This window comes from Passer montanus, unplaced genomic scaffold (genome assembly GCF_014805655.1).
Source record: "Passer montanus isolate IOZ18808 unplaced genomic scaffold, ASM1480565v1 scaffold20, whole genome shotgun sequence".
NCBI lineage: Eukaryota > Metazoa > Chordata > Aves > Passeriformes > Passeridae > Passer > Passer montanus.
This window is the reverse complement of record NW_024366592.1, coordinates 13,713,721-13,740,652: the sequence shown is the minus strand read 5'-3', so window position 1 is coordinate 13,740,652 and position 26,932 is coordinate 13,713,721. Positions and strand designations below refer to the sequence as shown.

The 26,932-nt window shown below is 42.1% G+C and overlaps 1 protein-coding gene across 4 annotated transcripts in view; it reads right to left on the bottom strand.

The window, feature by feature from the left end:
• Positions 1-673: 673 nt before the first annotated feature.
• Positions 674-26,932, bottom strand: part of STK38L (serine/threonine kinase 38 like) — a 39,509-nt gene continuing 13,250 nt past the window's right edge. For 2 of the 4 annotated variants that reach the window (XM_039708045.1, XM_039708047.1), the window contains exons 2-14: positions 15,437-15,581; positions 13,639-13,690; positions 12,259-12,381; positions 11,624-11,707; positions 9,873-9,996; positions 9,174-9,328; positions 8,182-8,284; positions 7,515-7,576; positions 5,893-6,010; positions 5,596-5,719; positions 3,222-3,317; positions 2,271-2,362; positions 674-1,094 (exon numbers count right to left, since the gene is read on the bottom strand). In XM_039708045.1, coding sequence (XP_039563979.1) covers positions 967-1,094; positions 2,271-2,362; positions 3,222-3,317; positions 5,596-5,719; positions 5,893-6,010; positions 7,515-7,576; positions 8,182-8,284; positions 9,174-9,328; positions 9,873-9,996; positions 11,624-11,707; positions 12,259-12,381; positions 13,639-13,690; positions 15,437-15,570 — 1,395 coding nt within the window. In that variant the 5' untranslated portion in view covers positions 15,571-15,581 and the 3' untranslated portion in view covers positions 674-966. Of the gene's footprint in view, positions 1,095-2,270; positions 2,363-3,221; positions 3,318-5,595; positions 5,720-5,892; positions 6,011-7,514; positions 7,577-8,181; positions 8,285-9,173; positions 9,329-9,872; positions 9,997-11,623; positions 11,708-12,258; positions 12,382-13,638; positions 13,691-15,436; positions 15,582-15,859; positions 15,920-26,932 lie in introns of those variants that run through there. The other 2 variants (XM_039708046.1, XM_039708044.1) reach the window with 2 other exon arrangements.

The following is a 26,932-nucleotide window of genomic DNA, read 5'->3' as shown; positions in this document are numbered from 1 at the left end:
GGGAGCAAAAAAAAGCAAAAGCACCGATCTGATCACTTCTCTAGAACACATTTTGCACAGAGAGAAGAGAATGTTTGAATTATGAGCAGCTCAAAGATGATCTCCTTTGAGTAGAGGCAGGAATGCAGTCTTGGAAACTGCCATTTCCTCAAAACTTCCTATCAGAGTGTTTCTCTTCTGCTAAAAATATTGATACTTTTTATTCTGATTCCTTTTTTCTTCTGAAATTGCCAGCAGGCATCATCACCTCTAACAGTAATACTGCCAACGATCATTTAAACAGATCACAGAGACTGCCTCACTGCCACACACTGTGGGAAAAGGGACAAAAGGGATGATATAAAGGGTGATAAAGTCCTGCACTCGGGGTAAGAGAGGGCACACAGGACACAAGGAGGCCCAGAGGACACTGCTATTTAAAATAATTCCATGTGCTACACTCATGGGGGATCTGCAGACCACAAATGCAACACCCTTGAGCAACTGCTCAGAGAGGTTTGCAAATGTGGACAGTTTTCTTTTTACTGCATATTTAAACCCCACCAGCTGAGCAGTTCAACACCAATGCTGCATCAAATGATGTGTTTCCCTCTTGGGTGGATTAGATGGTTTACAGTACCAACAAAGCCACAGTACAGAGAGGCATAATTAACCATTATCCACACATAGGCAGTGCAGGAAAAGCGATGCACGTTCCTTTTATTCCAGTACCTTGGTATAATAAAGTTAACAAAAATATTCAAATATTTAAAAAAAAAGTAAAGGGAAAAAAAAAGAAAAAAAAAAGCCAGCTGGCACTGCCAACTAATTCCTGTAGTAGTCTTAGAAATCCTAATCTTGTAGAATTTCCATGTGAAATCCATGCACACCAGAGTCGATGTATTGATAACTAACGCCAAGTGGGCCTGGTGATGCAGCTACCTGAGGTTTGTGTTTGCAATTTCTTTTGGGGAGTTGTGTTCCGTTTCACAACTTCCCAGCTTTCATGTAGGAAGGGATGGAGCCACGCTGGGTGAGTCCTTCAAACCTCTTGTAGGTGTAATTGAGGAAAACCCAGTCTTTGGATTTGTAGTCAGGTTCTGTTGTGTTTGGCACTAGAATTCAGAAACAAAAGCAAACACACATTAAAAGAGTTAAACCCAGGCTGCTTCTGAGAGCACTTTTCACAGAGCCAAACAGCCCTGAACTCTTTATTTCTTTAGTCAGCAGAAACTCCTGGAAGGAATCCTGCTTCTAATCAGGTCAGTTGCCTTTTTTCAATGGTCTGAGTTATAATTTCACTATAGAACTCAGAAGCAGAAAAAAGGTGGGGGGGTGTTTGTTTTGCCTTTTTTTTTTTTAATTATGTGTACAGACTCTACCAGGTTTCTATACCTTGACAGAAGCCTCTAACACACCCACAGGACACACAATTACAAACCTCATGACATTTCTGATGTTCTGATTTTTAGTATCTACACATACAATACCATTTTCAGTGGGTCTGAAATGCCAAAATAATACAAATGTTCTTGGCATTATCCAAATATGGACATAACCAGCTTTGACACTGGAGACGGGTTGTTCTGCATTAAAAGGACAAACTTCCTCACCATTAAATAAAAGCCATTTCAGAAAAAAAAATTACCAACAGCTTTTGGATAATTCTTATGGCTGTTAACACAGCTACACTTAGCAGACATCAATTAATCATCTGCCAATCTTCAAGTAACTGAAAACAGTTGGACCTGAGACTATTCATATCTAAAAGGCTTGTCACAGAACCAAGCCTTTTAGATATGAAAATTTCCTGTAACTTACCAAGAGAAATCAACAGCTAAAAAAACCCTGAAGTGATTTACAGAGCAACTCAGGCTCATCAAATACTGCGTTAAGTAATCAACTGTCGGAAAATTCTTACCCACAAATTATCTCAACAATTATGTTTGGCACAAACCTCAAAAGTCACTGAAGATGAAAAGCAAACCAGTGCATGATATTTTACCAGAATCTGGTAAGACAGAGTGCCTGGCAGAAACTCCACTGCTTTCTGTGCTCACTACCTGTGCAAACCATTTTTAACAAGAGTCTGGACTCTTAAAATCTCTGGGCTTTGCAGCTATGAGAGATCAAAGGTTTACACTCATATTGCAAATAAAATATAGAGACTTGATCTACAGACTAATTTGATTGGGTCATTAGAAAAATTAATATAAACAACAACAAAGGCATCTGTGCAGTATTCTGGCATGTCACAGACAGAGATTCGGAATTTACAATGGCAGTCTCACCTGGCTGTAAAATGTCCGATTCAGGAAATTCATCAAAGTTGGAAGTATCATCAATACTTTTGATTTCTATAGGGATTGCAGCTGGTCTTTCCCTGCAAATAAAGATAAATGCCAGAAGAGTGAATATTGGGAAATGAGACATTAAATTCCATTTTTAACTTAGCTTTTTACACTTAAAGCTTCCCTTAATGCAGAGCACAAGTGTTCCACTGAGTGCATCACAGATGAATCTGACTCCTGTTTGCTGACACCATGGGGAGATTGTTTGGTTACCTATCCCCATTGGTGTCTTCAGGTTTGGGGCAAACATCATTTTCCTACTCAGAGAGCATCCCACACTTACCTGCCACACAGCTATCACCCTGATCTTGTCACCAGCCACCAGTGTGGTTACCCTTTTTCACAAACCCAGCCCAGCAGGATTGCACTTGCACTCAGAGCTTTACAGTTCCAGTGCTCATTAGCCTGGACCTCATCCAAAACCTTTGGACTGTAGCTCCTCTTTGTGACATTCAGCATCTCTCTCCCACACCAGGTTCGCTCTGCTTTAGCACCTCCACAGTCAGGAAGCCCTTGAAGGAGCTTTTGAAAGTGCCCAAGATCTGTGCCAGCAAAACCTTCACACTGGGACACAACACTGTGGGAAAGGCAGTGATTTACACCTGTAAACTTACCACAGGTCTAATTACTACACTTACAATAAAATCCACAGCCACCCTACACCAATTTGTTTCCATTCTGGGCCGTCTGGAATAATCTGAGCTATCTCACGTAAGTTAAAATTGGCCATTTCTATGCATGTTAACAAGGCCAGTGTCACCCCCTACTGTCAGTAGCTGCCTTTCAAAATCAAAGATAAATTGAAAATAATTGTCCTTGACATCACACTACATGAAATTCTTACTTTCATGGCTTTTATTCTCCCTGTAAAATATGTGGGTATATACATACCTGATATGTCCCCAGTCTACTCCTTCAAAAAATTGATGACTTTTTATTTCCTCTACTCCATTGCTACCAATTCTGTTTTCTGAGTCAATACAAAATCTGGAAAAGGGGAGAAAACAAAGGGAATATTATGATAAATTCCAACAGAAGCAACAGTACCCAGTAACAAGAATTTCAAGAAGTTCTGTCAAATTGTTTCACCAACTGGGGTAACATCAAAGCAGCCCATTGCATCTAGGAGAGAAGGGAAATAGTAGAAGCAGAACATTGTTAAATCCTGAAACAAAAAGCTACAATGCCAATAACTGACACCTTTTCTAAACTGCTGCATGCCCATCTTCCAGGTTTGTGAAAAGTTGCTGCATGTTCTGGCCCTATAAGGTCAGTTTGGAATGGAGGCTCAAATCGCTACTACTGAGAACTGCCCTGGCATGTTCTCAACTATTTAAACATCTCTGTTTCAAAGTGAAACTAAGAAGAATAGATACACTTAGTAAATCAGGTCTGCTCTCTGATGTCGTATTTCAGAATCCCAGTGAGCCAGCCCATTCCAAACATGCCATGTCCCTATTCTCCCCCTTCCCTCTCCTCAGAGGTGCAGGTGGTGCAAAGACCCAGGGCCTGTTTCTGATACAGCCCTGCTGCAAAACCTTAGCTCAGACTCCACAAGAAATTGTCAGTTTATGAGAAGCAGACATGAAATAACAGGAAGCAAAAGGTGAAACTGGAGACAGAGGATTGGTGAGATGGGGACTGTTACCTGCTCCAGCAGGCCAGAAGGAAAAGCCTAAAATCCTAAAGAAGGAAAATAGGGAAGTGAAAGCTCTCTGACAGCAACTCATTGACCTCAGGGATTTGTTCCAGGGAGCTGCAGAGGCTGACCCTTCTCCTGTGGACTGGCAAAGCCTTTCAAGTATCCCATCCAGGAGATGGGAATACCAACATTTGCCTACAAATGCATTAAATCCCAGCCATCTTCTGCATATGTAGCACAGTAGGTAGGGCTATAAACAGTATCCAGTTATAAACTAAAGTTCTTTTTCTTGTAGTTGGGTGTCAGTTTGGAAGAAAACCTCCCTGTATTTGTATTGCAGCCCGGAAGACTGGGTGGTGCAAAGGACTAACAACAGACCTCAAAACTGTAACAACACTCAGCCACAGGATATGTCAGGCTTTGTCTGAACTTGAGCTTGTTTTAGTTTGGATTTGTCTCTACCCATACTCCTTCAGCTTTAACTGCATCTCCCTTTAAGCTAAAAACACACACTGCCTAACCTGTCCAAGCTGTAATGGACAAAATACCCAAAATGCCCAGGTGGTTGCTGTCCAACCTGTTTTGACCTCATTTTAATAGATTACTTATAACTCAGATGTTCTAGCCCAATTTTAACTCTTCTCCTTGTGGAGGTAAACTGATAAATTCAAGTAGTCATTGTGTAAGTAGATGCATGAGCAAGGCATACTAACAAATACACTGAAATCTCTAAAACATCCCCAAACACAGCCAGGATTGAGGAGGAAGAAATCCTCAGCAGTAATGCTCTACTCTGTTCAGCAGAGAACTTGGGATGCTGACAAGGAAGGTTGAGCAGAACAATAGAGAAATAGATACTGAAAGTACAATATTAACTGCTTGACATAGACTTACTCATGAGGATTAGTGATAATTAAATTATTTGAGCTGTTGGTATCCCTAGTTGGATGCAGAATAACTGTTTCTTGTATTTGTTACATTTTTGTAGGTTACTGGAGCACTGCTGGAACTAATTATAAATTCTAGTTTTGTGAAGTACATTCCCCTTTTTGCCTCTAACAAAATTATATAAGGCTACAGCATTAGCTTTAAAAAGAAAAAAAGGAAAAAATATCAAACCCAAAACCAATGTGGCCCCCAAGTCCTCCCAGGACAGGAGGGTCATTTCTGTAAAATGAGGTTATTTTTGTAAAATTTTACAAGAGGGTCATTTCTGCCTGACCTTGTCACCAAAACTTTCATGAAAATCTCAATGAAAACTAAAAACTGGGATTTTGAAAGCAGTCCCAAAACATCCCAAGATTTCTGTTCAGTGCATGAAATGCTGGTGAGTGGTTATTTTCCTGCCACCTCAGAGAAGAAAAAAAATCTGTGTCGATCACTTTATTTTTGGTCTGCTCTGTTTCTCCTTATACCATGGTACAAATCAAAATCATTCCAGATCACTTCTTCATGTTAAACAAGTGGCAAAGAGAAAAATACTTTAAAAAATCCATCAAAGATTGCGACAGAAGAAATCAGCCTTTCCTCCAACATAAAGCTTCCTTTACACACAAGGAATTTACCCTGATGGAAGATGAGCCTGGCTGGGCAAGAGGCCAGAATTGTTTTTTTCTCACTGACCTTAGAATTAAATCCTTTGCTTTCTCTGAAATGGGCACCTCTGGAGGAAACACCAATGTTTCTTTCCAGTTCATAACTTTCCTGTAAGTCTCTTGTGGCGTTTCTGAGCAGAAAGGTGGATACCCTGCACAAATAAATAAAAAATTATGAAACTTCTTCTAGGAGAGCAGTGACCTGGGCCTCTGCTTTTGCCACTGGGGCTCCCAAATATAACAAGTATTAGCCAGAGGTTTCCTCTTCTGAACAAATGGACCCTGTTACCTTTCAACAACTCTTAAGTTGGGGTTTTTAACATACCTATTAGCATTTCATACATAATCACTCCCAAGGACCACCAGTCACACAGTTTGTTGTACCCAGTCTGCATAAACACTTCTGGAGCAATATAGTCTGGGGTTCCCACAGTAGAATATGCCTGGAAAAAAGGAATCATCTCTTTAAAAGAGAAATACCGTGGTTTTACTTTGCAGTACCTTTTCCTGTGGATTTACATACAGGATCTTGTTATTTGGGTGAGCAAGAATGCATAATTTGAGAATTTACAGGAACTCAAGTCCCAAGAATATTATTCTTTTACATTACTAAACACAGAGAACCTCAAAAATAAATGGAAATGATCCTCTTTAATGTGATGAAATCATAGAATATTGCAACTGCAATATCAGAAAGTCATCTTAGCTTAAGTTTCAGGTAGCTGCATTACAAAAATACCCAAGAAGTGGTTTTTGTTTATTTTTAAAGGCATTAATCAGTGATAGATTCCCAGGTGTGGCACTCATGATACACAAGCCATGTATTGGGAATTTCTCTTTACTGATGAAAAATCTTCCATGGGGCAGGAGGGAGAGAAAAAAACAAAATCCAACAAAAAGAACCCCTTAAAGAACAAAAAAGTCCCCCAAAAGCAGTTTTGCCACAAAAATATTTTACTTTAATTTGTCTGACCATAAAGAAACACTTTGTTTGATTGAACAGACCTGAGATATTTAGGATTGAACCAATGGAAAACCAAAAATGTGGCTCCTTTCCCAACAGTGTTAATGCAAGTTGTCATTTTGGCCTTTTATTGCCTCTGTGGGACTGTTCTTCACCACACGGCTCTGTCACATCGGCCTTTATTGGACTTGAGACAAATTCTTTTCAAGGATCTAATTCCAGGCTGGAATAAGGCTGTGAAATACAGCCCCATAAGGCAGCATGGTGGCTGCAATATAGTCACATTTTGTCTCATGAGATAAAAAGAGACCACCCAAAAACTTTTGGGGAATACTGCAGTAGGTCACGTTTTTTAAAGGGCGTGAAAATAAAGGGTCCCAAAATTTGAGAGTTGGGGGCTTTTTGGTGAAAATCATGGGCAGGGATAGAAGTCTGAAAGGCCATGGCTGACAGACACTTTGCTTTGGTTCAATTTATGCCACAAGTCCCCTCATTATGTGACCTCTCCTCACCACAAACCCAGGCTGGAGCACTCCAGCACCAACACTCTCTCACAGCCTTTCCACCACATTCCCATTCAGCAGATTGGGAATTCCCCAGAGCTCTCCAAAAAGGAATTCTGTAGCCACACATCTGCTTGTGACTGAGCTGCAGGAATCAGAGCCATGAGTCCACACTGTCCACACCAGGCCAGTACTGCAGAGAGCCCCAGACAAAGCTTGGCCACTGGGCTGAGGACACCTGAGGGCTTGGGCCAGATGCTTACAAGGCAAACAAAGGCACAGAGAAGAGCAGGGTCTTGCTATTCCAACCTGGACCCCCTTCTTTTGAGTTATTTGTGATTTTGGGAGCTTGTAGAGCAGCACAGATGAGGGCCTTCCAGGTTTTAAAAACCAGGAGCATTAGCACTGAGTTTTAATTTAACACTTCCTGTAACTAGATTAAAAGCAAACCAAGAATTTCACATTATTTAATTAACTCACCAGCTGTCGCCTGTTCTTCTTCCATGTTTCTGCTTTCCTCTTTGAGTTCATATTCTGAAATGCTAATTTACAAAGTAATTATTAAATAACAAGTGTATTTGTGAGAATTAAGATAAAAAAGATTTACAGGGCTCCAGTTTTAAGTAACTATCTTGTATATTTAGAACCCTAGTCTAGAAACAGATACTTGATTATAACGGAAAATGGTAACATGTGAATAACTACTATCTAATGCACAGCTGAAACTCAAGTAGGACACATATCTAAATTAGAATTTGCAATTCTAAATTAGAATTTGTTAAAATTTTTAGATCAGCTTCTGAAAACTTTCATAAGACTGTCACTGACTTCAGTCCTTTGGCACATGGAACCCATGTTCCTCCTGAAAGAGCAGTTCTATAACTTCACTAACATAATGAAAAATACATTACAATATAGATAGATTACATTATGTGTATTCATATCTGTATATGAATATAATAAGAATCAGAAATCATCATTTCTTGCATGTGAAATGCCCCCATGACCCAGGGAACAAGCATTTCCAGTTTTCCAATTAAATGCAATCAGCCTGCCCCATCTTGCTTATCCCAGCAGAAACACAGGTTCAATGTACAGCAGCAGCTCAAAACCATTTACATGTTCAAGTAGGACAGCTCATACTCACAGAAGTCACTTGGTGGGTTGTGTGTGAGGTTCCTGTAAAACTCTGTTCTGTGGGCTTTCTTTAAACCTGTGCAGAGCCCAAAATCAGACAGCTTTACATGACCCTAAAAAAACATAATCAGAGAACACAAAACCATTATTTAGATAGGTAGTGCTTGGGGGGAAAAAAAGTTTTAACCACTGCACATGCCCTCTCAAACCATGATGGACTGGCATAGGACAAGCAGGGAAGCAAAGACTGAACCTTGGTGTACTGGAAGGGTCTGTTTTCTCTCCAACATGCTATGGCCTCCCAGGAAAGGTCATATCTACTATTTCCCAACAGCTGAGGGCAGCTACTTTGCCTGGTTTTGTTTTGAACTGGATACCACTGTGACTGAGCAAGCCTCCAGGACAAAATTCCTTTGCTTTGTTTTGATAATAACCTTGGCTTTAATCAGATTTCCAGACATCAGTGCTGACAGAACCCATCAAACCTGACAGACCTGTGCATGCAGGAATAATGCCTGGCCTCCATGATCTTAAAGATCTTCTCCAACCTACATAATTCCATGATTTGGTGATGCTGACTTGGTGCATTTCATAGCCAGAATGGTCAGACTAACTGAGGGAGCTTCCACAGGTGAGTGGGTGATGAAGTAAATGTAATTGTAGGAATTGAACATTTAGCATTGTCTGAATTGTCCACAGCTACTTCAAGATGCATGAAAGGAATGATGCACCTTTTAATGTGCATAACATCAGCATCTGGTTACCCTGAGTGGGTTTTTTTCCCTTATAAGCCTTGCCTTAAAATGGTTAAAAGGCTTCTGAGTAAGACTTAGCTTTGTTTAAACATACTGATGGTCTCCAGAGAAAATACATTGGGCATTCCCAGCCTTCCCTCCAGCCAGTTTAAATCTCTGGAGTGGCACCAGTGGCTCCCACTCCTCTGCAGCAGATGTGCAGCCTGGGATCTTGGAAGCACCAGCAGTTGGTGAGCCCAGTACATGCCTTGGCATCCAGCAGGAGATTGTCTGGTTTGATGTCCCTGTGGATAAATCCCAACTGGTGAATGGCATCGATGGCCAACACTGTCTCAGAAATGTAAAACTGCGTTTCCTCCTCTGATAAAGTGTCCTTCTTCATTAGTAAGGTCATCATGTCACCTCATCAAAGAGAAGAAAATACAGCTTAGGGATCACAACATTTTAAATCACAAAACTGTAAGAAACCCCAGTAGAATCCAAATTTAACCTTGTAACTGGCCTTTTAGTTGCTAATCATAAAACTAATACTGCAAGGACCTACAAATCCAACTTACTTTTTTAGCTGAAAATCCTAAACAGAAATTTTAATTGATAGCCTGGGAAAATACAGCGGATTTTTACATAAGTTAGATTTATTGCACAAACTGTTTAAACAAGGGCTTTTCTTCTGGTATGTTTTTACAGTTAATGGCCTCAGTTGAAAAAAGCAGAAATTTCTATTAGAATAATTATTTAATTCAGGTCTATTTAATACCCCTTCAACCTTTTTCCTTCCCCTAAAAATCAAGAATGGTCACATGACCGGAACTTCATTTAAAAGAGTGCTCACATTTTTATATTTCACAAATTATACAGCATGTTTGTTTCTAATATTTTATAAAGCTGCCAGCAAAAGCTAAGGAAGAAGTACCTGTATTACCTGATACCACAGCACCCAGCTTACCTCCAGGTAAAAACTCCATGATCAGGTAAAGGTTCCTTTTATCCTGGAAGCTGTAAAACATTTTCACTACCCAGGCTCCATCTGCTTCAACCAAAATATCTCTTTCTGCTCTGATATGGGCCACCTAAAATTAAAAATTATTATTATTATTATTAGGCAAATATTGAAATATTTCAACAAGGAACATCACATTACATTCCTAGCCCTACAGCACATTTTCATGACCTTTAGCAAAGGAACTATTTTTCTAGCTCTTTCCATACTCATATTTTCCATTATTTTTTACAAGATCCTAGTGTTTCTCTAGAAACACAAAGCACAGCTTGTTAAGCTGTTTCTGCTTGTTAGAAAGAACTGACAAAGCTGGTGGAAAAAGTACAAGTAAGTTCAGGAATATCTGACCTTGCTCAGGGTATTTCAGTTCCAGCTAAGGTTTTGGAAAATACATGGAAAAAGTATTTTCCATGGAAATGGAAAGCTGCTACCCTATAATTTGCTGGAAATTAAGAATAATGGAGATTGGAGGAGGGGTGTGTGTTTTCACTACAATATACCCTCATCCTGGAGGAAAAATTAGAGACATATGCATGAAAAATATTTCTTGACAGCTGTAAGAAAAGCAGCACACAGTCTTCTGCATCTGTTCCCCAGTTCTATTGATGAGAAACATCTTCACATGAACCTTGTCATAGAGTTGCATGGGGCGAAGGTTCTTCTTCTGCAGGAGACACTCCAGCTTGGATTTATTTAGTCTCATTAGAAAGTACTTCTTTCCATCCTCAACTCCTCAATGCAGCTCTAAAATACAACAGGAAAACTTTGCCTAAAAATAGCCAGGATTTCTCCCAGTGCTACCAGACTTGGGGAAAAAAATACTAAAAGATGATTTTTTTTTTTTTGTACATGTGTCCTCTCTTGTTTCTCCACAGCGCAAGGCAGGCAATGAAAATTCCAGCAGATAAACAGTGGCCAGGGAAGATCACTGTCTCAAACTGAATGTAGAGCATGAGCTCAGACTCCTTCCCATATCAGGTTCTGAAATGGGGGCAGCACCACACAAATTCTGGCTGCTCTGCACACCCTGCTGCTCCTCTGGCTCCCAAAATTCAGGGCATGGGCTGCAGAAGACAAAATAATCTGTGCAGGAAAAAAAAGCACCACTACTGCAGGGTAATGATGTGCAAATGATGAGTAAGGTTTGGACTAGTATGAAAAAAGTCCTCTTTTATCTGCTTGATTTCTTTGCTTTGTGGTGCTAAAGTACTTGCTGTGTCCTCACAGTGAAATGCTAGCTAAAAACCAACCAAACTAACAAAATCAAAACAAATAAACCCCCAACAGGATTAACCCGACTATAAAGCAAACCCAAGGAAAACAATGATGATGAACAATGTGATTTCTGCTGGTTTTCTTTACAAAAACATTGAATACCTCCATTTTTACTTTGGCACAGGATTATTTTTCCAGAAGTATTTTCCTTGAAATGCAGTTTTGCAAATTCAGTACTATAAGCTCCGTGTTGATAAGGCGAGAAAAATAAAATCTTTGTCACTGTTCCAAATTAGTTGTAAAGAAACTATTTTTTTAAATGCAGTTGCATTACCTTATTTCCTAACTTCTGCTGCTTTTGTGCTGCGGTAGCAACAGCACAGACTCTCTGGACTGCCAGACCATTGTAGGGGCTTTCAAAGGTAGAACACATTTTCTAGAAAGGGTAAGTTTGAAATTTAGGGGACTTAGAGATCACAAACCTGCTCTTTCTCCAGCATATCTGCTTTTCTCAGTATCTTCATTGCATAAATGTGACCTGTATCCTTCTTCTGAACGAGGCGGACCTTTACCAAGAGAGAGAACTCAGTCAGTGCTCTTTGCCTCAGAAATCCACTTGAAGGCTCCCAATTGCCAGGTATGGAAAAGTTCTCTTGTTAAATATTTAAAAACACATTTAAATATGTTAAATACTGAAAAAGGAATTATTCTGCACCATGTACAACACTAACACTAATGAGGAACAGTTTTTGTTTTAGGAAAAGTTAGCAGGCAAGAGAATTCCAGGTAGCTTAGACTGTGTAAATTCAGGAGAAATTCAGGAGAAATAACTGATGTGACACAGGGCAGAATGGAGGGTTATCAAGAGGTGCTGTGCCACTCCAAAATTGCAGAGGGCCATGTGGGCAACATCAGTGTGGGAAGCCATGGGAAAGTGTCTTTCCAGAAGCCTTGGGAAATCAATGCATGTGATTAATCACCAGACTTATCACACTTGGAGAATGGCACAAATAGCTGCTGTTCTGCAATAAAACAATTCATCAAATTGCAATTAGAATGTTTCATTACAGTGGTCAATCCCATTTTAGTCTCCTGTTCAAGCGAGAATGCCACAAACCTCCCCAAATGCTCCTCTTCCTATGACTTTCAAAGACTCAAAGTCATCCAAGCCGAGCCTGGTCCTCTTGAGCCGCAGAAACTCCGTTTCTTTGCGAGCATGCTGTGACCTGCGCAACTTTTTCTGAGGACACAGGCACAGGAATTTGTCAGTCATTTGTCAGTAGAGAGTCAAGATATGCACCCTCCCTTCCTGGGAAATTGTTCTCTGGAATCCCAACAGGAGAAAAACTTCTCCTACATTTCCTTCTGAATTTCTCAAAGCACAATCCTTGAGTATGGTCTTTTCTATAGAAGCCTTAGGCACAGCTTCCCACCTTTTTTTGGTTGGTGGTGGTATTTTAATTTTATTACTTAGTTATTAAAAAAAAAATATGAAGAAAAACTATCATACTGGTCCAAACAAAGTGTATGAGTCCCAAAGACAAAGTCACTGCCTGAGGCAAGGACTCCTCACTTTGGGCAGTGTGAAGGACCAACAAAAGCTGAAACTTGTATCCCAAGTGATGACAGGCAACAAGGAGCTTAGCAAGCAGCAGAGGCCCTGGTTACAGATCTACTACAAAATCCATTTGGTTTATGGCAGGCAAGCACTCAATTCTGAAAGAAAAATCTGTCCAAATGCCATCATCTATTTTGTCTGATGAAAATGTCACCAGGATTCACCCCAAGAGAAGACAAATGCTGCACCCAAAGATGCTGAGATTTCAGAGTCTGCCAGGGAGGTCCTGGATAGACACCTGCCAGACTCTGTGCTGAGATTACAGCATCCTTTAAAGCCACAAGATGGCAATACACATCCACACTCATATTCCCACTTCTCAAGAGTTATAGCAGGCACAAAAACTCGAGAACACACACTCTTCCTACTTAATTCTCAGCCTACCCTGAAGGCAGACATGGTGTAATGACCTCAGAAAAGCAACTTACTGACCAAAGTTCTCAGAGGTGGCAACCATATTGAGATCCCTCCTCATATGCATCCAAACAGAGCAAAGATGTGACAGCTTATTGTTTAAATCAAGAAAAAATGGTTCAGCATTTTGCTTTCTACCCACTTCTAACCAGACGCCACTGTTTTTTTCTTACCAAATATAACAGCAAACAATTTTAATCCTTGAAAAGCTTGCTAGCTACTTGCTGTGGCCATATCTCATAAGAACTACAGGTAGCATGAAAAGCCTTGGATAGCTATTGCAAGTATCAGTCAAGCATATTCCCAGCTTCTCTAACATAAACAGGTTATTAATAGGGTGACATTTGTGTACAAAATAAAACCTTCTGTCATGCTGGCTGATGTTTCTGTGAGCTCTTCAAATGCTCATCTGAAGCAGTGGGACAAAAGCAAGGCAGTTTGTAAGGTTATTTAAGCAGGATTTACCTCCTCATCTGCAAGGCCTTCCTCTTCCATAGCCACTTCCAGCTTCTTCTGCCTGCCAAGGAGAGAAACAGGGGATTGCACATTTATTAAAACCAAACAAAACACCATAAGTAAACACCTTTGCTTCACATACTCCAAGTACTGAAGAATTTGTCTCAGATGGAAATTTACAGGCAGACAGCCCCACTCCATCCAGTTACTCATTTATGAACAAAGCTGAGGAAAATGTAGAAGCAAATTTAAGTATACGCTCATGTACTTGCAGAATCAGGCATTAAACCTATATGAAAAAGTATGTTATTAGAGTGATTGTATCTTGTTGAATTAAGGCTGTTTTTATCAATTAGGATTTAAAGCCAGAATAAAAATCATTTTTTTCACCATTTCTATCTCAGCTCCATCTCCCACATGCTGCCCAGCTCCAGCTTCCATCCCCTCTGGGTGATGACCTCCCCCTGGTCACACACCTGGTCCTGCCCCTCTTCTTCCCATGCCAACTAAACTCTACCCCCTGGATGCACCATCCTCTCCCCACTAGAGTCCTGCCCAGGCCAGGGCTCACAGCTCCAAGTCTTCCACCAGTGCCATGCTAGGCTGGGAGGCTCTGAGAGGGGAGCAAAGCCTGGCAATACCCCCCAGGTGGCAGGGGGTCAGCATATGGCAATGGACCCCTTTCTGTCCACTCACAGGATGCTCCTTTACAGCTGCCAGGGTGCAGCTTTCTGAAGGCTGGTTACCCCCTGCAGCAGCCAAGAATTCAAAGGCTTGGAGCCAGGCTGCTGGTGCCTTTCAGCACTTTGGGAAGTGCAGCAGGATCCTCTAAATTACAGGCCCTTGATAGACAGTCTAGTCTCCTAAGCAGAAGCAACTCCATTACATGGAATAATGACTAAATATGATGAAGAGAGAAACCCTGCTGCTTGACTGAAAACCCTTCAATTAAAAACATATTACCAGGGGAATGATAATTTCATACATTAATGACAATCCAACACAAGATTCATTATAATCAAACACTTGGTGCTTTGACACCTAATTCAAGTGGCACTTCACACCTCAGAGACAGGACTGGGCACTGCTGGGAGAAGCTGAGTGGTGATGACCATCCCATACTCCCATGCAAGGAGTACCAGGCTGCACTACCCAAGCAGAATTTACAGACTGGGATTACATTATCCCCCAAAAGTCTTCCTGCCCACCTGAGAGCCTCTCAAACCCTCCATCATCAACCCCTTAGTCATTTGCTGCCATTTATTTCTACACCAGCTCTTTGCCTTCTTTCCTTACGCCATCATCCCATCAAACACCTCTCAGCCCTGTTCCCTCTCTCCTATACACTCCCTTCTGCAGGGTTTGAAAGTCTTGGCATGAGCTCCATGGTACAGAGCAGGAATAGACACCATAAGTCGCGGCCTCACCCCAAACCAAGCTCCCACCCCTCAGCAGCTCTGCAGAGTTCATTCCCTGGGGCACATGCAGAAAAATGAGAGGTCTCCAACCTCATAAAGAAGGTGAAACCTCAGGTAACTGCAAAATAACACCCTGCACAGAGCAGTTTCCACAAAGTAACTGATGAGGAGGTGGATTGCACGAAAACGTCAGAAGTGGAGCTCCTTGACCACTCAGTGAGTGGGGTGTTCATAGGTGCCCCCAAAGACAGCCTGTGGCCTCTAGAATTCACTCCCTGCCACCACATACAGAAAAACTTCCCAGAGCTGTCCCATCCCTGGGGATTGAAGTGCCCTTGAACAAACAGCAAGAAAAGCTGTAGAGCTGGGAGAGGAAGCAGAGGCAATACCTGGTTTCCCTCTCCTCGTGCTGTATAATCAGGTTGCTGTAGAAGTTCTCCAGTGTGAGTTTGGCCACCGTCACTCTCTCCCGGGTGTGGTTACTCATGGGAAAGGATGTTGTAGTCCCTGCAGTCATCGCCATGGTAACATGTACTGAAAGAGAGCAAGTTAAATCATTACTCACTTCAAAAAGAAAATTTAAAAAATACATATTCCTCTTTCCCACTCTCCATCTCCAAATTCTTAGGCACTCCAGAATTCACAGTAAAGGCACTGTTCTTTAGATATAAGAAACTCTATTAAAAATCACCTTATAAAATTATTCCATGATAACAGGAGGATGTGCTATCCACTCTCTAAAAAGTAATAACATGTTGGCAAAACAAAGAGTGAATCATAGCAAAGAGCACTGCGTGCTCCAGACAGCTCACCCAGCTGTGCTTGTCCACAAATAGGGAAAATGTCCCTCTGGCAGATGTCCTGGGCCCAGCCTGGGGGAGGGAAAAGGGATAGGAGAGAGAAGGATCAGGCAGCTCCCAGAGCTGGACTTGTCACAACTCTGTGACAATTTCAGACTCCAAAAATTCTAGATGCTAAAAAAAAAGATGGGATAAAATGAGTCAGCAAATGGAACAGAACCCCTAACCCCCTAAGCCCCTAACCCCCATCCAGAAAAGTTATTTCAAGGATAAAGATAACCATCTAATATATTTGAATTTTAAATCTGCTCCACAAAATTACACTTGGCCAAGTGGTATTTATGGCTTAGGGCACACAGTCACTGGGCACCTAAAAACTGGGAAGAAAGCAGAAAGAAGAAAGACTGCTCTTCTTGAGAGATTTCATCCTGAACCCAAAGAACTTGGATGTACTGGAACAACACTTCTAAATGCTGGAAAAAGACATCTCAGGGCAGCTCTGAATGCCCTGCAGCTGATCCAAGAAATCCAGGGGAGATTAAAAAAAAACCAGGACAGTTTGTCCTAAGATTCATGCCCTACCTGGAAGTGGGTTGAGGCACTTTAGGAGAGACTCATAGAAGAAAAGCATGAAAAGCAGCATCTCAGCCCCACTCCTCCTTGGTCAGGTTGTTTTAAAGTTAGTTTTGGAATATTACACAGAAGTACACATCACAGAACCATGGAATGGCCTGGGGTGGAAGGGACCTCAAATACCTTGTTCTTCACCCTCCTGCTATGGGCAGGGACACCTTCCACTATCCCAGCTTACTCAGACCCCCTTCTGGGCTTGGACACTGCCAGGGATGGAACAGCCACAGCTTCTCTGGGCAACCTGTGCCAGGGCCTCACCACCCTCAGAGTAAAGAATTTCTTCTTCATATCCAATCTAAACCTCCTCTCTGTCTGTGTGAAACTGTCACTCCAGGCCCTTCTCAAGAGTCTCTCTGCATCTTTCCTGTGGGCACTTTGCACTTCAGGCACTTGTCTTCCTTTTTTTTTTTTTTTTATTTAAGCCTTTCATTTCAGCAATGGATTGTGTAGAAGACAAATCCTGAATTAGGCTTAATTTAAGCAGACCCCAATGGCTTTTAGGTGAACTGATTAGGGGTTTCATACAGAAGGGAACTCACACGTCCACACTGGGGCAGGAGGAGTGCTGAACTCTGCTCCAGGCTCTTTGTTTTGGTTCTGCCTGCTGCACTCTGAGAGGGTGGGATTTTTTTCCTGTGGATTTTTCATGGGATCTGATATGACAATAGGGTATTGGTTGCCAGAAACACCGTTGCTGTGTCAGAAATAAAGGCATTTTATAGCATACTCAGACCCCCTTCTGGGCTTGGACACTGCCAGGGATGGAACAGCCACAGCTTCTCTGGGCAACCTGTGCCAGGGCCTCACCACCCTCAGAGTAAAGAATTTCTGCTTCATATCCAATCTAAACCTCCTCTCTGTCTGTATGAAACTGTCACTCCATGAAACTGTCACTTGCCCTTGTCAAGAGTCTCTCTCCATCTTTCCTGTGGGTTCTCTTCAGGCACTGGAAGGCCACACTGAGGTCACCCTAAAGCCTTCCCTTCTTCAGGCTGAACAATCCCAATTCCCTCAGTCTTCCCTCTCAGCAGAGCTGCTTCATCCCTCTGATCCCCTTGGCGTCCCTGCTCTGGCCTGCCTCCAGCAGCTCCCAGTCCTTCCTGTGCTGGGATCCCAGGGCTGGATGCAGCCCTGCAGGGGGTGGCTCAGCAGAGCGGGGCAGAATCCCCCCTTCATCTGCTGCCCTGGGGCTCTGGGTGCAGCCCAGCACAGGGGGGTTCTATCTTCTTTTTCTATAACCTAGTTTAATCCATTTCCAAAGCTTTTGATTAACCTCCAGAAACACTCAAAACTCAACAGGACCCTGAAGCCTCCAAGCAGCAAGCTGACAAGAAAACCTCACTAGTCCCATCTATGCCAATTATGGGCCAATATTTTACAACTCCTGGGGTGTGATCTTTATAATTGTGTTATTTCTAAATACAGCTTTCTGTGCTTAGAACAGAACCTTGTACAAAGTTCACTCATGTCAACAAAAAAACCCCTTCAGCTCAATGGGTTTTGACCTAGTAGTCCCATTCCAGCCTCAGGATGATGCTATCTGTTGTTACTGAGGTTCGTAATTACCAGATCAGCAGGTTTGCCAAGCACTGCTCTGGGTATGTTTCAGACAGAAAAATAAGTATTTTGTTCCTCCATAATTCATGTTTTCAGTAATATCACCATTCACAAGCCCCTGTTTCATTTAATCTGCTACTGACAGGAAACAACATTCCCTGGCAGATAAAACAAATCAGATATTTCACGGTGCAGATTCTTCTTCAACATTATTGCCATGACCAGATCCTTCAGACACCCTTCAGTTTTTACAAATCTCCTTTTGGGAAGGGAAAACAAAGTTCACACACTCAGAATGGGTGTTGTCTTCCTCTAAATTCTTCTGATATTTGATTCTATGATCTGGTTTCCAAGTTAAAGGAAAAGAGAAGCAAACCATGCCATCACTGACACTTCAGCATTTCATTCACCTTGTTTATTTACTTCATCTCCTTTAGCCTTCCTTCCCCGATGCCCATTACGGTTGACTAAATTTTGTTACTTTAAAGTTACAAATTTAATTATATTTGTTCTATTTTAAAAACCATTAAGAAACTAAGTAAAATTAGCCCCACTGTAACAGGCTTGGCTATTTAAAAGTCAAAGATGTTCAAGTGTTTTAGCCATTTTCAGCCATTCTTCCCCCATGGGGCATCTGCCTGAGGCATCTTTATAGTCGCAGCTAAAAGCAGAAAGTGCTGCACGACTCTTGAACCAAAAGGAGTAGACACTCCCACTCCCTGATCCCCAGGACTGTGAGAAAACCCTGGGGAGACACTGTCAGACACACAGGACTCAGGATGCAAACACTGCACAAGTCCTGCAGCCACTGTGATGATGATGACACCAGGGAAACCTGGGGGATGTCAAGACCCAGAGAGCATTTTGGGGTGTCAGCAGCCAGCTCCAATATGCTCCCTAAACACCAAAAGACTTTAATGCACCCAAAATAGATGTTTTCAAGATGAAGGAAGGTACTTTCCTGCCCTGAGGCTGATTCCTAAACCTAAAAACACCCCAAAACAGCAGTGTGGGGCTCTGATTAGAGCAGGCAAAAAATCCCTCTGCCAAACAGCAGGAACTCCTCCCAGGCCAGGCCAGGGCTGTGTGCATGCTGTAAGCTGGCACGAGCCTGGACTGTCTCTGAAAGGAGCCATCCCATTTGCCATCCAACCATCTGTTTTGTTTCCTTCCCGCTGCCGCTCCATGCTTTGTGCCAGCACAAGAAGCTGCACAACCCACACTGAGGAACCACTACCAGGCTGAAATAAATTCTTTTTAAAATAGTTTGGGTGAGGCTGGTTTCACCTGCAGCGATTGACAAGGGCCACCCTGCCCCAGGCTGAGCCTCCTAGGCCCTTCCCATGGAGTCAGTCCAAAAGCAGGAAACAAGCAGGCATGGCCTCCTCGTCTTTTAATCTGGCTCGTATAAATTAATCTCAGAAATCATTCCAACACACCCACAGTAATGATAAGGAAATATTTCCTAATATGGAATAAAAACTGAATATTGGAGTTGCGCTGCACTCCAGGATTTCCTGCTATTCAACACAAATGAGCAGCAGAAGTCTCCCATGAACAGCAGCTGAGATTCAGCTCTCTGCTGCTCTTGACAAGCAGCAAGCGTAAATTCATTTCCCTGACAGGAAAAGGTACAGGCTGAAACTATATATGGATATACAAGAGTATACAGGGGAATATATGCACTAAAAACCCCCTAGGTCTACCTACACCTATCTAAGATCCATAAACTATGTTTATTTCCCTTGAGAGTTAATCTTTTGTCCATTCAAGTAGTAAAGAAACTTTTGATCCAAACGTCATAACCTTGGATTTCACAAACAATGGGAGACTGGCCATGTGAAGTTTAGAAAAGCAAATCTACTAATAAGGTCACTTCCATCTCAGCTCCACTTGCCTTCAGCCTTCGGTGATACAATTACATTCTTTAAGTTCTACTGTCAATAGCTCTGTCCCAAAGTGAGGAGCACATTTCAAGACATTCTGTACTTAAAACACTCGCTCAGCACTGAAGGACATGCAATGACTTCCCAACATCTTCCTGAGCTCTTTCAAATAACTCATTTTACTCCCTTTACTTCTTAAGACAATCCAGCCATTAGGGTTTAGCAGTACCCACTCAAACTGCCTCACTGAGCATGTGTGTGTAGTTGTGGGCAGGACTCCCACACCCACCCCAACCTCACTGAGAAAGGGGACACACGGGGGTTGTACTTCTGCTCCAACTGCAGGAATGGAGGGCTAGAGCCAGGAACAGGAAGAGAACAGAGGTGCTGGTGTCTCCACACACTGCTGTCTTCCAAGGAGTGCTCCAAGTGGGAGGTCAGCTCAGAACAACACTGGATAACTAAATGAAGCATGAGACGTGATAAGGGAACCAGACCTGCAGTCCCAAGCAGCCACTCCTTTACTTCCAGTATTTACCATTTGGGTGCATTTTAATTTCCTGGGGACAAGAGAAATCAGTAGCTTGCTGAAAGCCAACACTGCTCTGCAGTGAAATAACATTTCATAGCTTGCTTCACCTCATTCTATCTGTCCTTCCTCCTGGCTCTCCCCATGTTTCACAGTGCTGCAAATCTTTCTTCTCTCAAAAGTGTCTAAAAACAAGAAGCTTTTCTATTTACTGGAGCAATTACATTCCTGTGCACTTAAGCATTTTCACAGCTTTTAGCAGGTACTTGTATCCAGGTGTAAGAAAACATTGTTTTAAGACCCATTGAATTAATGGGCATAAAAAAAGCCCATGCTAAATATCTTGCTGCAATGTTTTGGTTCATGAAATAATTACAAACAGAGCAAGGTCAACAATCATAAATCTGTTCCTCCTCAGTTATTGGTTTTCTGGATAGAGGTCTACTCGGGTCCAATGAAAAACATGTTCCATTCTAAAACATGTACAACTGTCCAAAGGTAACATTCAGTCACAGGGAGTTTCTCTACATCTTTTGTGACAAACAGGCACAAGTTGGGACAAAAGCAATGAATAAGCAAAGAAGCTTCTAATACAGCACCAGTACAAGTTTCAAGGAAACTGCGTGACATTTTCAGATGTCATTCAAGAAGCTCTGCGCTTAGATTTTAGGTATTTTGTAAAGCCCTTCTACTTCCTAAGGAGCCTAGGGAAGCAGAACCTTTGGGAATTAGGAGGGACTGCTGCACTGAAGAATGCTGTAGAAAGTACCAAGTTTGCCTTTCTTTTCCACTGATGTATGTTCAAATCCCTGACTTTTGCCAGGCTCTTTTTGGATCACATCAATCAAATTAAGTAATTACACATAATAAGTCTGTGCCAGCAAAGGAGCTGACTGCTAAATGAGATGCAGAATATCAGTGCCTGGCCATGGCCTGTGCAGTGCCTCCAGTCAGGGTTAATGAGCACAACAAATCCCGCTGGCCCTCCAAAACTGTAAATGCAGGTAGTGTCTGTTATCAGTGTACACAACACTCAAGAACACGTTTGCCCATTCAAATATCACTGCAGCACTCAATTCTTTGAACTAGGATATTTCGAGTGGCAGACAGCTGTTGGCACACAAAGCAGACCAACTTGGCAAGAGCCCAGAGACAAAAAGATGAGTGTGGTTTCCTGATGTAAGGGAGGAGCACATGGTACCACCCTGCCAGTGCCTGAAGCTGGGAAGCAGATTTGGAATGGTGGGGATGTAGCTGAGCCATACTCTTACCACCAAATCACCAGCAACAGAAGTGGAGAATGAAGCTTTATCTCATAAAGGGACCCTAATGACAACACCTAATCCCCATAGTGATAATAAGGATAACTGAGAAGAGAAAGCTTTACCACTGTGCTTTATCATCAGACTGGTTATGGGGAGAACAGTCAATACAACTGTGGTCTCGTATTTCAACATTTCTATCAAATTGAGAATGCATATATCACAAACACACAGCAAACGGGTAGCTGGAATTTATCCCTCTGAAATTTTTAGAGGTTTAGGTAGAGAGGAAACAGCTCTGGCAGAGGCAGACTGCCTTATGAAATCTCAGAGTCTTTCTGCAGCCTTTCCTTCACATCCCAACTGCTCATCTCCTCCACAGCTGAAGGGCACCAGGAATACTTTGTTATGACAGTCTGTATGTCCACATAACTGCATATTCACTTCCTACATAACTGTATATTCACTCTTCTAGGAAGAGAAGAGGAAGGCAAAAAAGGAACTGCATGCAGATGAAAGATGATGAGGTTTGTGATGGGCCTTAGCTCCTGGCGAGTAGTAATTCTCCAGTTTTGGCCTGGGAATGTTCACTCAGAATGGGTGTTGTTTTCCTCTAAATTCTTCTCAGATATTTGATTCTATGATCTGGTTTCCAAGTTAAAGGAAAAGAGAAGCAAACCAGGGTGTGGATAAATGCTCTGACTATATCCATCTGCAAGGGAGGTAGGGGGAAAGGAACAGAAGAGATCTGCTTAAGTTTCTACAAGATATTAAGGCTGTATGTTAAACATGCATGAAAGGGTAAATTTCCAGATTAAAAATAAATAAATAAAATTTAAAGAGCCAGTTTCCTAAGCTTTCAAGATGAAATGGATTATGGCAAAAAAAAGCAGAAAAAAGATAACAAATTCTCTAGGAGCAAACCTTTCCCACCAAGGAAACGTTCAGAACAGAAAACACCGGAGCATGTCCTGAGGGCTAAGCACTCTCTTGACTGAGAAAAGGAGCAGGACTTGTCAGTAGAAGAAGGACTCTTCATGGAACAGGGGTCACCTCAAGCAAAGGAGAAGAAACACTTGTGTTCCTACAGAATGGCTCTCACTGTTCCTTTTCAAGATGATAGTCTGTACGGCGACCATGTGTCATTGTGCCTCCATTTCTTTATCTGTCAAGTGCAGATAAATACAAGTGGAGGAAACCTGAACGGAAATACCAGTTTTGCACAAACAATGGGTCAAGATGGAGACTGGTGGAGAGGCAAATAAAGACTACTTTCAGGCAGTGATTTGAATTGCTTGCCAAATTGCATACAAGCAGGTATTTCCCATAAATAGTAACCAGAGAAAAACCCAAATAAGCTGTAGGAAGAATGAAATCATTTCCACTTTTGAAATATTATTTAACATTAACATTTCCTTATGGGCATGGGCCCTATGCTCAAAGCCTTTACCCAGAAAGGACAGACATTGCTGCCAAGTCCTGCTTCAAGGACTTGTCAGTACAGGTCTACAATTGGTTCTTAGAAAGACTAGAAAATTCTCAGCATCCAGGGTTCCAACAAAGTCCCTTCCTTTCCACTGGGCTGATCCCTCAAGTCCCAGCCACACATTCCTACAGTTTTCCTAATAATGCAGCCAGAGACCAGTTAGGGCAACTCAGCAGCAGCATGACAAAATTAAGCTACCAACCAGCCCATGCTCTTGTGAAAAGGAGACCACTCTTCATAAGATCAGCAAATTGGTTTGTCCCATCCTCCAACTCCACAAATTCAGTGAAAGAGGAGCAATAGGGACAGGCACAGAGGACAAGGGGGAGAACAGCACTGTCCCTTTTGCAGGCAGCCAGACTTGGACTACATCCCAGTAAAGTCTGAATACACTTGTGGCAGTGGGAGTACAGGGCTGTCCCTTTGGACAGAGGCCATTTATGTCACATTGGGTGCAACAGAAACCCCAGAGCCCCACAGTGACAACTGTTGTACAAACATTGACTCTCACCAATGAGTCACATCCCTCTTGCCCCCACTTTGGCTGGCTCCATTTGGAAGTGGGCTGGTGGAGAGGAGAGCTGTGCAAAGCTCTCAAAACACAGGCTGTAACTACTTTCTGACACTCACTTCACTTCAGGCTGCAACAGTACAGAACACAATCCATTTGATTCTGATGGAAATGGTCAAGGTGAGGCTAATCATGACGGACAGCTGAGCACCCATCCATGTGCTGCACTTGCCATGGATCACCCCAGCCACATTTACAAAGTCCAGAAAGGGTTTGTACCATGTGCTGCTCCCATTTGCCTTGTGAGATTTCCTGCATTCTCCTGGGGCACAGCTCAGTTCCAGCACGCTGAGCAAAGCCCAGTATGGACAGCAAGCTCAAACAGCAATGCTGTGCTGCAGCAGAAGTCCACCCTGCAGCACACACAGACACAACTACGCAACCAGTACTTGAATCTGAATAGTTTTATGATCACTCAAACACTTAAAGCAATGCCCAGTACCTGATCTATGGGAACACATCAGAAACATCCACTTAAAGGCCCATCCTAATTTCTCACTCATTCCTTAATGCATCTCCTCTCAGTCTATTCAACCACCCTCCCAAAAGAGTTGCCTGCTCAGGTATCCCTAATAAAACCTCTAATGGTGACTTGAAGTGAAAAAATCCCGCAGAATAAAACCACATTAAATTGCTGTCATTTGCCAGTGATGCAAGCATTGAAGTAGTGAATATCTGGAGTTTTCTGTCTGCAGATGACATATGTACAGAGGAAAGATGCTTTTGTGGCTACAGCACAGGAAACTGCATTAAGTAATAGATGATATGGATTCTATTTTATTTCCTGTGTGCAAAACCAAACCATACAGAAAGAAAAATAAAACATGTACTTAGGGTGTGTCTCAGTCACCCTAAAAGACAGCAAACATCATTCCTGTAGCCAGCATGTCATGTTAGGAAGTTAAAGGAGTTCACAGGCACAAAAGACTGGGGTCTTAAGTATTAAGAAGTTATTAATTCATTCTGAAAATTCATTATTTAACCTAAAACATATGAGACATGTGGGCCCCCCTTTTTAAGTGCACTTGTGTGAGCTGCCCATTTGAGGGCTGCAGCCAAGCAAGGATCTATATATTGTGGGTTTGGAAGGGTGTGTGGCAAGATAAGCACCTGAGACAGCTTGCACTGTTCCAAAGACAGGGCTGAAATCTCACCACGAATTCAGAAACAGGGGGAAAATATATGGGAAAGAGCAATAGGAAGGACACTGAATATCAATACTCTGCAAGAGGCCAAATTTGGTGATAGCATTTCCAAGCTGAGCTCCAACAACCTTGAAGAAACGCTGCTCTTGTGAGTCCAGCTGAGAGCATTCCTCCAATGACTCTCTAGTCAATGTTTACACAATCTGTTGCTCATATGCAAATAACATTAATCAGCTGATTTTAAAGCACAGATAAATAGGCAACCTTTGGAAAGTTTTACAGTTTCCTAGTAAAGCCACACACAGTATCAGGAATGTGGCTTGTCACATTGATATAGCACAGGGTAAGAGAGAACATGTCCCACTTTCACAAATCACAAGGAAGCAGCTGCTCTGCTCTATTCTCTTCACTTCTGAAAATGTTAGGAGCACCAAAAAATAAAGAGAAAGTAGTCTAATAAAGTAGTATTAGCACAGAATCAAAAACATTTACATCTGTGGTTCCTCAGATGATTAATTATTGCTTCAGTTGAGCCTTAAAATATATTTTAACTTGCACTCATTTACAAAATGAAAAGCAAGTGAAAGCCCTTATTTTAGAACTGCCCCGGCAGTCAGAAAAGGTCTGGAAGAAACAAGCACTTTCTTTTTACTCCACATTTTATGATCTATTGATACCGAGCCCTACCTCCCTAGCCTAGGTCCATAACAAAAAATTCATTACTCTCTCCAGATCTAAGATGGTAACTCAGGGTTGGAAGCAAGATCTGGAGGCTAGTCTACTTTTTTTGGGGTTTTTTGATCCCCTTGAGTAAAATTTTGTAAAACAAATTATGGAAATTTCAGCAAATCCTAAAAGCACAGGGAAGCTGCTCTGCTGGCAGCTTCCAGGAGGGAAGGTGTGCCCTCTTTCTTCCCAGCATGCTCAAAGCTGCAAAGGTCTCTTGGCATTGGTAGCAAGCCTCAAGCTGCTTTCCTCTCCTTTGGGTTATCCCTTGTGTTAATAATGCCAGAAAGGATCTCCATCTTGCAATGAACTGGAGCTGCAGGCTTTATTCTGCTTTCCTGTGTCATGTACCTTCCAACCCAGCCTTCAAGCAGATTATGTTTTGCCCCTTTAAAATACTTTCCAACCAGATCTGGAGGTACTTTGGAAAATTAAAACATAACACACATGAACTTAATAATGAAAGCTGGCAACTGTATCACCTGGACTGAGAAGGAATTTAAATAAACCAAGCCTTCGGTCGTGGCAGGATTTTGAAGGTGCATGAGCAAGGGAAGATCCCTGACTTGAAACAACTATCTGCAGCAGCCTGTAGGGAACAGACCCCTTCCATTTACTACCAGAAATTTATCCAAGAAAGAAGAGAATCCAAGAGCCATCATGGTTGGAAGAGACCTGCAAGATCAAGTCTGGTCCTTGACCAAATGCCATCACATCAACTCAACCACAGCATTAAGCGCCACCTAAAATCACTTCTTGAATACTTCCAGGGATGGTGAGCCACACATACTGACACAGCACTCTCCACATACAGTTCTGAAAAAATGCAGACAATTTCAGTCTGATTTCAGAAATGCAGAAAGCAAGGCATAACAAAATTAATCAGAGCCACCAAAAAATAAATTAAATCAAAAGTTAACTATGCAGCACTGGCATCTGAGGCACAAAGAGTAATTTGCAGCAGCTGCCAAAAACCTGAAGGAAGAGCTGAGACACAGAATTAGTGTATTAGTCCTGAATCTCACCTTGAGTTTAGTATTACAGTCAGATCAGGCCAGCGCTGGGCAAAGACACACTGCTTCTCTGGCAAGGCTCTACACAGACACGTTTGAAAAATAAAGTGTGTGCACTTCAGGAACATAAAAATGCTTTATGGAATCCTATTTTTAACAGTAAATGCCACAATGAACTATGGGAAAATCTAGAATTACAGCAGGAAACAGAAGAAAAAGCTCAATTGACCTGAGCCCAGGGATTTTTCAGAGGTGCAACTGCAGAGGATCACAGGAG